Here is a 15,987-nt window from a genome sequence, read left to right on the forward strand (position 1 = left end):
ATTAAATTTCCTTGACCTACCATGAGGTAGTGGACATATGCAAAAACAAACTGTCACCAAAATATTAGCTTTCAGGAACAGATATACATACATCTTACTAGAAAAACTTAACAGTTGGGATAATACAGATTACTTAAAGATTAAGGAGAATAGTCATCTTGGATATTACTCAAAGGAAGACAGCAGGACTTGACTAGAGACAAAACGACACACAAAATTACAGAGAAAGAGACAGAAAAGAAAAATATGGAAAAAAACAAAGACAAATATTAAACAAAAAGGAAGAAATATTAGTGAACAATGCCCCATTAATGAGAGATCATTGGAGTGAGAGCACATCGACAAATTGATGGAAGATCGTGGGGTGCAATCAGCTTGCCCTTTACAGATAAGCTATCCCAGCATTCACCTTAAGTGGTTTATATTGTAATGGAAAACTTAAATCTGATGGTTTTCCTTACTGAATGTCCAGTGTCAACCACATGTCATATTTGTGGCATCAGTTAAAACAAACGGGAATGAAACTGCTGATAAACTGTTTATAAGATGAAGCTTTCAAAAATCATTTACATTTTTAAGTGTACAACACACCCACCAAATCACAGGAATCATAATATTGCCATGAGCTGTGATACATGTGCAGTGTGGCCTAGTGGATAATGTTGCTGGCTGGTGCGCTGCAGGTTGCCAGGTCAAACCTGCCCACCTGCAATTATTTGTCATTTCGTATTTATCAGGTCTGGAAGGTTCTGAAAATTTTTTAATTACATTTGTAATATTTGTAACAATACGATAGAAGGAAAGTTGCCACTCACCATGTGATGGAGATGCTGAGTCGCGATAGGCACAACAAAAACATTCACACAATTAAAGCTTTCGGCCACTGGCCTTTGTCACACACACACACACACACACACACACACACACGAAATAAAAAGAAATTAAAAGACTGGGTGTGGTGGTGAAGTGACTGCTGTGGTACTGCTGGAATGTGAACAGGGAGGAGGCTGGATGGGTGAGGACAGTGACTAACGGAGGTTGAGGCCAGGAGGGTTACGGGAACATAGGATGTACTGCAGGGAAAGTTCCCACCTCTGCAATTCAGAAAAGCTGGTGGTGGTGGTGGGAAGGATCCATATGGCACAGTCTGTGAAGCAGTCATTGAGATGAGGGATATCGTGTTTGGCAGTGTGTTCAGCAACAGGGTGGTCCACTTGTTTTTCGGCCACAGTTTGTCGGTGGCCGTTCATGCGGACAGACAGCTTGTTGGTTGTCATGCCTACATAGAATGCAGCACAGTGGTTGCAGCTTAGCTTGTAGATCACATGACTGGTTTCTCAGGTAGTCCCCCCTCAAAATATACCGAGAGTCTCACTGAAGCCTTCACTGACCGTAATTATCCTCGCATCCTTGCACAAAAACAAATCTCCATGCCTTATCTTTCCAGTCTCCAACCACCTCCCAAAGTCCCACAGTCCGGCCACGGAGGAGCATTCCCCTCGTAACTCAGTACCATCCGGGACTGGAGCAACTAAATTACATTCTCCACCAGGGTTTCGATTACCTCTTATCGTGCCCTGAAATGAGAAATGTCCTACCCACTATCCTTCCCACCCCTCCTACAATGTTATTCCGCCATCCACTGAACCTCCAGAATATACTCGTACATTCTTAAACAACCTTTGCTCCCAGTCCCTTACCTCATGGCGGCTCATACTCCTGTAATAGACCTAGATGCAAGACATGTCCCATACATCCTCCTACCACCACCTACTCCAGTCTAGTCACTAACATCACCTATCCCATCAAAGGCAGGGCTAACTGTGAAAACAGACATGATTTACAAGCTAAGCTGCAACCACTGTGCAGCATTCTATGTAGGCATGGCAACCAACAAGCTCTCTGTCCACATGAATGGCCACCGACAAACTGTGGCCAAAAAGCAAGTGGACCACCCTGTTGCTGAACACGCTGCCAAAAATGATATCCCTCACCTCAATGACTGCTTCACAGCCTCTGCCATATGGATCCTACCCACCAACACCAGTTTTTCTAAATTGGACAGGTGGGAACTTTCCCTGCAATACATCCTATCTTCCCGTAACCCACATGGCCTCAACCTTCGTTAGTCACTGTCCTCACCCATCCAGCCCCCTCCCTGTTCCCATTCCAGCACTATACAGCCATCATTTCACCAACACACCCAGTCTTTTAATTTCTTTTTATTTCTCTCCTTTCCGGTAGTTACCCCCTCCCCTTCTGCACCTTCTCTCCTACCCTCCGTCTAAACTGCAACACTTCACTGTCCACCACTCCCACCATACTATCCCTCCCCCTCCCTGCCCCAGCCTCCTCCTTACCCCCACCCAGTCGCCACTCCCATCATGCACTGGTGCTGCTGGTCGCATTGTGGTTTCAGCTTTCTGAGACTGCAGACGTGTGTGCAAGTTGCGTTTGTGTGTGTGTGTGTGTGTGTGTGTGTGTGTGTGTGTGTGTGTGTGTGTGTGTGTGTGTACTGCTGACAAACACAAATGGCCGAAAGCTTTAATTGTGTGAATCTTTTTGTTGTGCCTATTGCGACCTGGCATCTCTGCTATATGGTGAGTGGCAACTTTCCTTCTCTGGTATTGTTACATTCCATCCTGGATTTTTCCTTGTTTGATTTGTAATATTTATACATTCTGGACTATTTGATATTTGAGTAAGTAGCTAAATACTCCATCCAAGATGTAAGTTTTGTTCTGGCAGTTTGTTGTTCGCAATAAATGAGCTTTCCGTGCTAAGTGTTGTACTTTAATGACAATGCTGCTTTCAGATTTGAATTGGATTCTGCTTATGACAAGATAATATGTTGTTGTTCTTGTTGCTGTTGCAGTTGCAGTCTTCTGACTAAGACTGGTTTGATGCAGCTCTCAATGTTACTGTACCCACGGTGCACAGCTCTTCATCTCCTACTTACCACCACAACCTTCAAGCATTTGCACCTGCTTATTGTTTTCATCTCTTGGTCTCCCTCTACAATCTGTGCCATCTGCACTTAGCTCAATACTAAATTGATGATTTGCTATGTTTCAGAATTTCCTGTCAACCAATCCCATCTTTTACTCAAGTTATGCCACAAATGTCTTTTCTCCACAATTCTGTTCACTACTTCGTCATTAGTTCTGTAACACCTCATTTCAAAGGCTTCTATTCTCTTCTTGTCTGAAGTGTTTATCATCCATATAAGGCTACACTCCATACAAATATCTTCCAGAGACTACATGATGATGGAAGAAAAATAGACGATAACTAATGGGCAAAATGGAGTTTGCAGAACTGGGAGTCAAGACAAGTATGAAAATGAAAACACATTTGTAACCAGAATGGAGGAAGTGTAGAGGAAGTTATGACAAGCAGGAAACAGGAGAATTACTGGGTAAAGAGTGGCTAAAGTGTGGATTATACAATTAAAACATCTCACAAAAAGGCCACTGACATAAAATTTCCATCACTGTTTCAAACTCACCTGTTTAACAAACAGGCCACCCCTACAGTCTTGCGACACTGCTTCTGTAGCAATCCAGATTACAACTGTTTTTGAAGGCAAACACTGCTTGAACAGTTTCATAAGCTTCACCAAATTGTCTTTGTAAGCTTGCACTCCATTTGGTCCCCATCTGTCAGAAGTGGTGATGTAGGAATCAAACTTCAGTTCTAACAAAATACTGTATAGTATTACATTGTATTTTAACGGCCATGCTGTCTACACAAGCAGTTTATGTATAAGACCTTAAACAATTTATATGTATACAGGTGAAAATGATTTCTATGCATACAAATTGTAAATTACAAAAAATAAACTTCGTACATTTAAATATTCTTCTAATGAGTAAAAGCAGTCATGCTGTAAATACAGTTTTAAAGATTTTCCAAAGTTTTGACATATTTTCCTTTAGGACAATTGTTATTAAGTTTAACTTCCATATGGAAAGTAATGTTTTGGTACATTTAAGTTTTTGTTTCATGTGGTACAGTTACCACAGTTATCTACTGTCCTTGCCTATTACATTTATTTTAAAGGCTGTAAAGATTTATGTAATGTATATACGCAGTAAGGGAGGAAAACAAGACATCTTAAACAATGTGTTACACAAGTCTCTAGGCCTGCACCCAAACATTATTCCAATGGCCCCTTTTAGCATTTTGAAGATGAGGACAGCTGCTTTGGCTTCTCCTCCAAAATGTGACATCATATTTAACATGAGAACGAAAATAGGCATTACATTGACTTTTTACTGTTTTTGCATTACAGCAGCAGTTTAGTGAGCAAAGAAGGTAGCAGGTCTTGCTCAATTTTGCATCAAGATATTCTACGTGCTTATTCCATTTTAGATTGCTTTGTAGCCGTAATCCTAAATAATCTTGTTTCTGTACTGTTATCAAATGGTTCATTATTAATAGAAAGAAATGGGATGTACACATCCTTCTCACATTTAAGCTTAGGTAGCTTACGTATGAAAGAAATAGAAGTGGTACCTTCACTGCTCCTCGGGCAACACCATATTTAATTAGTTTATACTCTGTTGAGTCTGTAGAAACAGTTTCAAGGTTGACAGCATGCTTGATGCTCAGTGCCTGCTTACAGTTGCTCAGGAAAGAAAATACAAGGAAATATATAAGTGTCCAACAGAACTCAAATACAAGCATCATATCTTTCAAGTTTTGACAGCAGAATCTTATGACCTATCATGTCAAAAAGTCTTCAATACGTCAATAAATACTCTCGCTGCTTCATCTTTTTTTTTGTCCATCTGGCATAGTAGTAATGTGGTCACAAACAGCAGCCACTGTTGAGCTCTTATTTCTGAATTTTTGTTATTAGGTATAGTTTTGCCTTTTATTTTCAAATGTCAGAAGTTTCTCATGCATAACTCTTTCAAATTTTCTTGAAATGTAAGAGGAAACTGAGATGGGCTCACAGTTATTAACATTCTCTCTCCCACACTTTTAAATATTAGAGCTACTTTTCATGTTTACAATACATCCAGGACTGTACCTGCTTGAAATGAACAGTCACGTAAGTATGTATTTATTTCAACAAGGTTTAGAGCACTCTTATTTAAGATTGTTGTTAGAACCCCACAATACCTGTAGAGTTGGAGTTCTTTAACCATTTTATTGCTTTCCCATGTGATCTTGTGTGCCAACGCTGACATGCATTCACATGTTACATGTGTTTACTTTATATTTCTTTAACTGGGTATCAACAATATTAGAAAAGGAAAGTTGTTGCTCACCACTTAGCGGAGATGCTGAATCGCAATAGGCACGACAAAAGATTCACACAATTATAGATTTTGGCCATTAAGGCCTTTGTCAGCAATAGTCTCTCTCTCTCTCTCTCTCTCTCTCTCTCTCTCTCTCTCTCTCTCACACACACACACACACACACACACACACACACACACACACACACACACACAAAACACAACTTGCCCACACATCTGCACTATCAGACAACTGAAAACACACTGTGAGCAGCAGCACCAGTGCATGACGGGAGTGGTGACTGGGAAGGGGTAAGGAGGAGGCTGGGGAGGGGAAGGGGAGGGATAGTATGGTGGGAGTGGCAGACAGTGAAGTGTTGAAGTTTAGACGGAGGGCAGGAGAGAAGGTGTGTGTGTGGGGGTAAGTAGCGGAAAGCAGAGATACAAAAAGAAATTAAAAGACTGGATGTGGTCGGGCTATGACAGCTGTGTAGTGCTGGGCGGGGGCTGGATGAGTGAGAACAGTGACTAATGAAGGTTGAGGCCAGGAGGGTAATGGGAACATAGGATGTACTGAAGGTAAAGTTCCCACCTGCACAATTCAGAAAAGCTGGTGGTGGTGGAAAGGATCCATATTGCACAGGCTGTGACGCAGTCACTGAGATGAGGGATATCATGTTTGGCAGCGTATTCAGCAACAGGGTGGCCCACTTGTTTTTTTGGCCACAGTTTGTCAGTGGCCTTTCATGCCGACAGACAGCTTGTTGGTTGTCATGCCTACATAGAATGCAGCACAGTGGTTGCAGCTTAGCTTGTAAATCACATACTGGTTTCACAGGTAGACCTGCCTTTGATGGGATAGGTGATGTTAGTGACTAGACTGGAGTATATGGTGGTAGGAAGATGTATGGGACAGGCCTTGCATCTAGGTCTACTAAAGGAGTATGAGCCATGAGGTAAGGGATTGGGAGCAGGAGTTGTGTAAGGATGGATGAGTACATTTTGTAGGTTCGGTGGACGGCAGAATACCACTGTAGGAGGGGTGGGAAGGATAGTGAGTAGGATATTTCTCATTTCAGGGCACGACGAGAGGTAATCGAAACCCTGGCGGAGAACGTAATTCAGTTGCTCTAGTCCCGGATGGTACTGAGTTATGAGGGAAATGCTCCTCTGTGGCCGGACTGCGGGACTTTGGGAGGTGGTGGGAGACTGGAAAGATAATGCACAGGAGATTTGTTTTTGTACAAGGTTGGGATGATAATTACGGTCAGTGAAGGCCCTCAGTATATTTTGAGAGGGACTGCTCGTCACTGCAGACACGACAACCATGGATGGCTACGCTGTATGGAAGAGACTTCTTGGTATAGAATGGGTAGCAGCTGTCGAAGTGGAGGTATTGTTAGTGGTTAGTACGTTTGATATGGACGGAGGTACTGATGTAGCCATCTCTGAGGTGGAGGTCAACATAGCCATCTCTGAGGTGGAGGTCAACATAGCCATCTCTGAGGTGGAGGTAAACATCTAGGAAGGTGGCTTGTTGGGTTGAGTAGGACCAGGTGAAGCAAATGGGGGAGAAGTCGTTGAGGTTGTGGTGGAATGTGAACAGGGATGCCCTCACCTTCAGTCCAGACAGCAAAGATGTCATCAATGAATCTGAACCAGATGAGGGGTTTTTAGGAAGGATTCCTCAAGATTGCCCATGAATAGGTTGGCTTAGCATGATGCCATGCGGGTGCCCATAGCCGTACTGCGGATTTGTTTGTAGGTAATGCGTTCAAAGGAGAAGTAATTGTGGGTGAGGATATTGTTGGTCATGGAGACTAGGAAGGAGGTTGTTGGTTTGGAATCCATAGGTTGTCTGGAAAGGTAGTGTTCGATAGCAGTAAGGCCATGGGCATTAGGAATGTTAGTGTACAGGGAGGTGGCATCAACAGTGATGAGCAGGGCATCATGTGGTAAAGGGACAGGAACTGTGGAGAGTCGCTGGAGGAAATGGTTGGTATCTTTTATATATGTGGAAAGGTTCCGGGTAATAGGTTGATGGTGTTGGTCTACGAAAGCAGAGATTCCCTCAGTGGGGGCACAGTAACCTGCCACAATGGGGCGTCCTGCGTGGTTGTGTTTATGGACTTTATGAAGTATGTAGAAGGTGGGAGTGTGGAGAGTGGTAGGGGTAAGTAGAGAGATGGCCTATCGCGACTCAGCATCTCCATTATATGGTGAGTAGCAACCTTCCTTCTCTAATATTCACACATGCCATCCTGGATTTACCATTGTGATTTAACTGGGTTTTCTTATTTATGACTGATTTTGTCGTAATATCCGCAAAAACCTATCAAAAGTTGTTAAATGTACTGGTTACTTCTATGTGGTTTGTTACCTTTTTTATTTTTGTGTAATAGTGCTCAATTTTTACATTATGTCACTAGTTTCTTTTTTTAACAACTCTCCACATAGCCTTCACTTTATTTGCTGAATTATACATATATTTATCATTTACATTAGTTTTGCAGATATTATGACTTTTCGTAATGTCTCAGAATATTTTTATAATATATGTGTATTTCAGGTGAAGAATAATTATTAAAGTTGTAGTTATTAAAGTTGTAGTTATGCAAGTTCTTCTGGCATAAAACCCTCATTCCCTGTGATCCAACTGTTTGTTCTAGAACTGGCCCTTGTTATTGAAGTGTACTCAGTTCTCTCGCAGATCACTCATCCTGCATTGATACACCTTTTAAGTTCCAACTACACAGTGTGAGAGGACTTGCTGCCCTCCACTTATTTACTCTCAATTACAAAATCTCAACATTTGATATAAAAGTACATTTCTCTTCACGAAACTTTGTAAGACACACAAGGTACATGAGAGCTATGGCCCTTGGCTGGCCGAGAAATGTGTGTGTTCACCACAGAGTCTCAGAGCTACCTGAGGCTCTGGACAAATGGATCAGATGCACCAGGTAGGTGCACCCAATGCAGTTATAGCATTTGCCAACAGGGAGCGGGTTAGACTTGGCAGGAGGACTTGTCCAATTTGCAAGATGCCACTTTTTTCTGAGTCAGCAACCTTCTGATTGGTTTGATGTAGCCCACTGTAAATTCCTCTCCTGTGCCAATCTCTTCATTTCACACTTGAAACCTGTGTCCTCAATTATCTGTCACTTGTATTTCAGTCTCTATTTTGCTCTACAGTTTTCTTTGTCTACAGCTCCCTCTACCATCATGGAAGTTACTTCTTTATGTCTTATCACATGTCCTATCATCCTGTCCCTTCTTCATGTTGGTATTTCCAATATCTTCTTTTCTTTGTCAATTCTGTGGAGAACCACCTCATTCCTTGCCTTATCAGTCCACCTAATTTTCAACATATCAAATGCTTTGATTCTTTGGTGTTTCATTAGGAGTGCAAAATTGAGCGAAAGAACTCAACACACAGTTCTCTATGGAAATGCAGCCTGAAAGTAATAGGTTAATATTTCAATGAAGGTGTTAAAATTTTAAAGTAATTCATTAACTTTATAAACATGTCTCCATATTTCTTTGTTTGTTAAGCTGTTATGGTAGTATGTATTATACTGACTACAGCATCGAAATGTGGTGGTTGCTGATATTTTGTTCTCAATACTGCTTTTTACTTCAAGCTAAGTTTTCAACACTAAATGGTCACTAAACTGTGCACTGAAAATTTTTAATGATGTGATCTGTAAATTCTTCTTTACTAGAAACTGATCTAAATATTTTTCACAAGTGTGTTACTTCTGGAAAAGCATTTACTTTAGACTTTATATTGTAGGATGTAGCAAGGTTCGACTTTTTGTAAGATAATCAATATTGAAGTCTCCACAAATGATCAAACAACAAGCCAGTTCATTTACTTTGTTTAGTGATGGTTCCAATTTAAAGTTCAACATTTCCAGATACTCAAGGCTAAACTGCAGCAATAGCCAAGTTGAATTTTTTTTTGTCTCAGTTCTTTAAGAATATTCATTTGAATTAATTCAGGTGGGTTAGTAAAATCTGTATTTTCCATTATGTAAATTGCTACCCCATTCTGCTTGCTATTATTTCTGCAATAGTAGGAAGAAAAATTAGTTTACTGTCAAGCCGGTGCTCAGAAATGCATATTTCTGATATATCCTTCAACTCTTATGTTTGCAGAACATTATAAATTTAGACAGTCTTATTGCACGTGGATTGCCTATTATGGAGATAAATCGTTAGATCGGGTACACTCACGGATTGATAGCTATGTGTCATATTTTCAGCATTGCATACCTTTAGTTTAAATTCACATCAATGGCAGAGCTGTAGTTTTTTCTTCTCTCTTGTCCATTTTACTTTCCTCATTTTAGCACTGACAAGCATCTACAGACCTTTTCAAAAGCTAACACCCAATTTTATGTTTGACTATCTGTGCATTCTTCATGTATTTAGCAACATTCCTACTGTTATTCAAACCACTGCTTACATGAAACTGGTGGTGGCAGTTACATGTCGTGGATAGTACATTACAGTTATTTACAAATTTGCAACATATCTACAATGTGTTTACACAATATATAGAAGATTTCTATGCATCATTTGGATTTTGGCACCCAAAATTCAGCAGTCAGCTGAAGCTAGGTCACTCAGTAGCTTACAGCTGTGAGCAGAGCAAGATTTCTTCTGCATCTTGAAGTTCTACACATTCAAATGTCGCATTACTTGTAATGGAACTTGTGTATCACTTGAATTTATATTCCTTCTCAAACTGTGGTGCTGATTTTATCTAAAATATTGAGGCACTATGCTACTAGATGATGGATTTTGTTGACAAACTGGTTGTAGGCATTCTGTTGTGATGCAGCCAGTCTCACTGTCAGCAGTGTCAACCTGCCTTTGTGTGTGGGTGTGTCAAACTGGTGCTGCATATTGTGCTGTGAAGAAATGTCGAGCAAGAGCAGACATACGTTCGGCAATTGGCTGTGTGAGTACACCATGATCTCAGGGGAAGAGATACAGGGAGGTGAAGACTAGGACAAGGGAGCAGGTTGCATGTGTCTATCAATATGTATATCTTTCCACTCTTCTTTCCATGTATTACAAACCTTCCCTTTAAGTTAAACCCTGCAGTCAGATGAATTGAAATTGGTGATAAGTAAGTACCTACTGTGCCATTGCATCTTATGTAAGGAGGTCCACACACACAATTTATTGGAGGTTTTGGTGTGATGGAATCCAGAGGAAGTTCATCATTGTTCCAAACTATTGCACGTCAGCCAACATCTGGATTATATTCAGAGGATGAAAACGTTTTCTCTCAGTATTGCTGATGTACTAAGACCCAATCGTACACTTAATGAGTCTGACACGATCGTGATCTAGTGCAATCCAAGTGGTTTGAGAACTGGAGGCCCTAAGATATGGTCACTCCATTTACTGAGGTTGTGAATATATAAGTAGTGCTGGGAGATCAGGCGAAAAGAAGAGTAATGACATTTAGTTGTTCTACTTTTACATCTTCATCTACATGACTACTCTGCCAGAGGGCTCACAGAACCACTTTTAGACTTTTTTCCCCGTTCCACTTCAAGTAGAATGAGGGAATGATAAACTCTTTCAGTGTGAGCTCTGAGTTCTCTTATTTCATTACAATGGTCATTTCTGCCTATATTTTTGTATTCAGAGGAAAGTTGATTATTGAAATTTTGTGAAATGATCTTGCCCCAACGAAGCAAGTCTTTGTTTTATTGAATGGCACCCCAACTCAAATATAATATCAATGACACTCTTCCTTCTCTCAGCCCCCCTCCCCTCCCCCATGTCACAATAATAAAAAAATGAGCTGCACTTTTAATTTTTTTATGTCCTCTGTCAATTATATCTAGTAAGGATCCCATACTACACGACAGTATTCCAGAAGAGGGCAGACAAGCATAGTGTAGGCAATCTCTTTAGTAGATTTGTTGCAACTTCTGAATTTTCTGCTTCTTTTCCACATTTTCTAGGTGATGTTTCCAATAAGCTGTTCATGACTGTAATCCCTAGGCAAGTAGTATGATTTATTGTATAACAAGAATTTAATGTTTGTTTTGCTCTTACTGCTTAAGGCCAACTGCTGCTTTTTGCACAATATAGATATCTTACCTACATCATTTTGCACTTCATTTTATTTTTCTGATAACTTTACTAGACAGTGAATGAAGCATCATCTGCAATCAATACACAAGGGGAGACCCAAAAGTAACAGGAATTGGGCTGTGGTGGGGAGGAAGAGTGGGGGGTACCCATTGTTTGACCAAGTGTCCATTATAGTCACGCCCCCTGATTCAGTGTGCGAAGTTGTGTCACAGTGAGTGCATCGGTTCGCCCATTGGAGTTGTTTTTGTAAAACAACTTTTTCCGTTTCGGCAAAAATGTGATGACAGATTGTCGAGAGCAACGTGCGACTGTGAAATTTTGTTTCCTTTTGGGGAAATCAGCCGTGGAAACTATAGTAATGCTTAAGACTGCTTATGGGGATGCTGCCCTAAGCAAAACCAGAGTCTGTAAGTGGTTTTCACGTTTTAAAAACAGAAAAATGTCAATTAAAGACCAACCCTGTTCAGAGCGCCCCCCACCATCAAGAAGTGACGAAAACGTCAACAAAATCAATGCCCTCGTTCGTGAAGACCATTGCCGAACCATTGATCAGTTCTGTGATATGTCTGGAATAGTTCAATTCAGAGGATTTTCTGAGAAGGGTTGCAGCCAAATTTGTCCCTCGAATTCTAACAGATGAGCAAAGGGAGTGTCTACTTGAGGTAGGTTTTGAGCTCCAAAAATCAGCTCAAAGAGGACCCTGAAATTTTTTTTTCCAAGGTGCCTACTGGTGAGAAATCATGGTGCTATGGATACGACCCCAAAACAAAGCAGCAATCAAGCCAGTGGAAGACAAGTGGCTCTCCTCGTCCCAAAATAAAGCTTGCCAAGTCAAACATCAAGACAATGCTCGTTTGTTTCTTTGACTGCAGGCGTGTTGTGCACGTGGAGTTTGTTCCCCTGGGTAAACATGTCAACCAGGAGTTCCACTTGGAGGTTTTGAAAAGATTGAGGGAGAGGATCTGAACAAAAAGAGCAGATCTGTGGCACACAGGCAACTGGTTCTTCCGCCATGACAATGCACCGGCCCACACCGCACTCGTTTCTTTCCAGACACAAAAGGAAAGTGTTTTGCCACTGTAGAGGACGTACAACAAAAATTGCTGGAAGACATACAGAACATCCCAATAAGAGAATTTAAAAACTGTTTTGAACAATGGAAGGATCGTTTGAAGAAGTGCGTTATGGTCAATGGAGAATACTTTGAAGGTGATCAAAATTTGGAGTAAAAATATTAAAAAACAAACACATTACAATGAATTTCCCATTTTTTTAGTTTTCTTCATTTACACCAAGAAACTTGACGTCTTTACTGCGGAAGACAATGGCAGTCTTCAAACGGTAGAAAACAGAAACAGGCAAAATGTATGTCCTTTCACCAAAATATGCACAAACAGTGCTGTATCTTTCCACCTAGCACTGAAGCATTGTATGTCCCGATAGTACATTTGTCGTCATGTTTGTGTAAATCTGAACTTGTTTGGACGCCTTCAACAAACATGTTAGGCTGTGATGGTTATATTAGGTTTTGATTCAGTGAATGTCATATGTTGCCACGTTAATTACTAATGCTAGCTATAGGCCATTTTACATTGCCGCCTTACTGTGCATTGGTAATGCACCAGTTTTTAACAGTTGCCATGTTTTTCAGTACTTGTCATTTTGTTGCAGTCTGCACACATGTATCTTCTCTCTACCAATTCAAATGTCATACCAATTTTATTTTAACTACATTGTACAGTGTTAACATGTAAAATTTGTTGAATCAAGTTTGTGGATGAAATGCTTTGAGATATTCAAGGTCAAGTGTCGAGGGTCAATGATCAAGATCCTTAATTGTGCACACTGTTTAAATGTGGTTACGTTGCACATCATTTAAACGCTTGTTCCCAGACGTTTCCAAAATCAAGTGTTTCACAATTTCATCTCACTACTTGGAGAGATGTTGCAGCCATTTTTGTCTGGAACGTTTGCCGAATTTCCTGCACATTTTCAGAACCGTATAGAAAGCAAAGTGAAGGAATTCTGCTATCTTGGCAGCAAAATAACTCACAAAGGATGAAGTAAAGAGAATATAAGCAGCAGACTAGTACAGGCGGAGAGAGTATTTGTCAGTACAAGAAGACTATTAGCATCAAACATTGGACTTAATTTGAGGAACACATTTCTGAGTATGTACGTCTGGAGCACAGCATTTTATGGAAGCGAATCAAGGACTGTAAGACAATCATAAAAGAGAATCAAAGGAGTTTAAATGTGGTATTACAGAAGGGCACTAAAAATTAAGTGGACTGATAAAGCAAGAAATGAAGCCCACAAGAATCAGTGGGGAAAAGAATATGTGAGAAACACTAACCAGGAAGAGGAATAGGATTATAAGATGTGTTAAGACATCAGTGAATAACCTCCGTAGCACTAGAGGGAGCTGTAGAGAACAAAAGCTGTAGTGGGTTGTACAGGCTGGAATACACCAACAAATAATTGAAGTGTTCCGTGGAAGTGTTGTGGAAACTGCTTTCTTCAATTAGTCCACGCACTAGTCAAATGCCATACATCTAAGGAGGTGGGAAGAAAAATTCATTATTTATCCTTTCACTCAAATCCAACAATCTTCCCAGCAACTTTTGTCACAATTACATTTTCCTTGCGCAACGGTGTGGAGAAGAGGAGGCAAGTTTGATAAAGTGATAAGAATGGCTTAATGACCTGACCCCATGGGGGTCGTTCAAAACTTCACACTCACATAATGAAAATGGGGATCAGAAGAAGATGAAAATAGTCGAATTTGTTCACCATGAAGGTACTGTTGGGGATGACATAAAGTTTAGCAATACAAGACTTCCCTCTATCATCAATGAATGAATAGCTGTCATTTTAGTAGGCAAACTCACACTGTAGTATACGAGAAAATTGTCTGCAGTACATCATTTATTATGGTTGATCTCCATGGGCAGAAAGGGACAGTCGTAAATATGTCCACTACCACTTGTTAGATTTCTACATGCTGCTAGGAGCTGGAGTGGTGATAATAATATACACAGTATCATTAATTGCTGATATGCTGCAGTTTTATGGACAAATAGGGTAGTACCACTAGTCACATAAATCTCATCTTACCGAATCAATTTATGTCTGGAGAAATGAACCTGGTGTTAGGCTTGAATGTAGAATATGCCATAACCACACTCAACTAATGGAGGCATGTACTGCATGGAGTAGGCTCTCTCTTTAGATCTCATGAAACATGTTTCATCACAGGATTTTAAGCAGGCTTGAAGATATGAACAGTTCCATCTCTAACTAATGGCATGGCATTTGAATCCTCAACCTCATATATAAAGGCTCTGTTGTTAGTCACATCTTGACTGTTATTCCGAGCCACAGTGCTTCCCATAGTACGATCTGAACTTGGCCAATGAGTTGTGGCAGGTTGTAGGACTGGCAAATCTATGTTGTGAACAATTAGTGAGTCCGCAACTCGTGGTCTTGCGGTAGCGTTCTCGTTTCCCATGCATGGGGTCCCGGGTTCGATTTCCAGCAGGGTCAGGGATTATCTCTGCCTCGAGAAGACTGGGTGTTGTGTGTCTTTCATCATCATTGACTCGCAAGTCGCCAAAGTGGTGTCAGCTAAAAAGGACTTGTAATTTCGGCGACCGAACACCCCGCAAGGGGTCTCCCAGTCACCAATGCCATAGGATCATTTCGTTTCAGTGATACTGAAAACCGCGACAGTCAATATAAGAGTTGACAACAGCTCTGGTAGCTCTTTAGTTGTTCTGGAGGTATGTTACACTGTGTTGGTCACCTCTCCACCAGCTGACTCTTAATAATGGATCGTGGTGTTCCCAAAGGTATGCCTCCACCATTTCTTGCAGAGAAATTAAGTGAAGACTGAAGTGGCTGCACTGTCGGCAACTGTTGTAGATATCATATGTCTGGTGTGACAATTAGAACTTGGCTACTAGTTGAGGGAGTCTGAGTGTGTAAGTAATGTTGACCACTTCAACTGCCTTGTTATATGACAAGAATCTGACAATGCAAGAATTTCTTGTAATGAAATTTTCTGACTAACACTCAGTTCCTGGGCCATTCTTTTTTCCATGATATTCTAATCATGATTTATCTATGACAAATTATCAACTTTCCAGTTTATGTGAGTTGCCACAATTAGAAAATCTGGCTTGGCTCTTGAACTGTTTGCTGATACGTCCAACATGGAAGCAATTTAAGTAAAGTTTTATGATGACATTATATACCATGAACAAAAAATAACATCGATAGATCTTTAGAATTTAAGGTCAGCAAGCATTTGTCAAGTTCAATAATGCAGATTTGGTTATTTTCCACCAATTTCTTGGTGAATCATTTAACTCTACCGGGGCAGCCTTTTTCAGATTAGATTTAATTTTGACAATGGGTACCTTTTTATTGACATTTTTGATGCCTTCTTGATCACAAACCATATACACAAACTATATTTTTAATGTCACGTTTTCATTGGCCAAAATGTTGGTAAGTGCAACTGATTTCACTTCTATTTTAATCATGCCAGCTTAAAAAAATATACACGTCTGTGTATGGTGACCAAGTTGTGAAGTAGTTTCATAATGACCAG

General features: G+C 40.5%; 1 protein-coding gene across 3 annotated transcripts in view; it reads right to left on the reverse strand.

Annotated features, from left to right (window-relative positions):
- The window catches only part of LOC124612802 (PC-esterase domain-containing protein 1A-like), a 260,996-nt gene that overhangs the window by 85,295 nt on the left and 159,714 nt on the right, over window positions 1-15,987 (reverse strand). For all 3 annotated transcript variants that reach the window (XM_047141219.1, XM_047141217.1, XM_047141218.1), the window contains one exon: window positions 3,509-3,659. In XM_047141219.1, coding sequence (XP_046997175.1) covers window positions 3,509-3,659 — 151 coding nt within the window. The remainder of the gene's footprint in view (window positions 1-3,508; window positions 3,660-15,987) is intronic.

The sequence above is a fragment of the Schistocerca americana genome, chromosome 4, assembly GCF_021461395.2.
Source record: "Schistocerca americana isolate TAMUIC-IGC-003095 chromosome 4, iqSchAmer2.1, whole genome shotgun sequence".
Taxonomy (NCBI): Eukaryota; Metazoa; Arthropoda; class Insecta; order Orthoptera; family Acrididae; genus Schistocerca; species Schistocerca americana.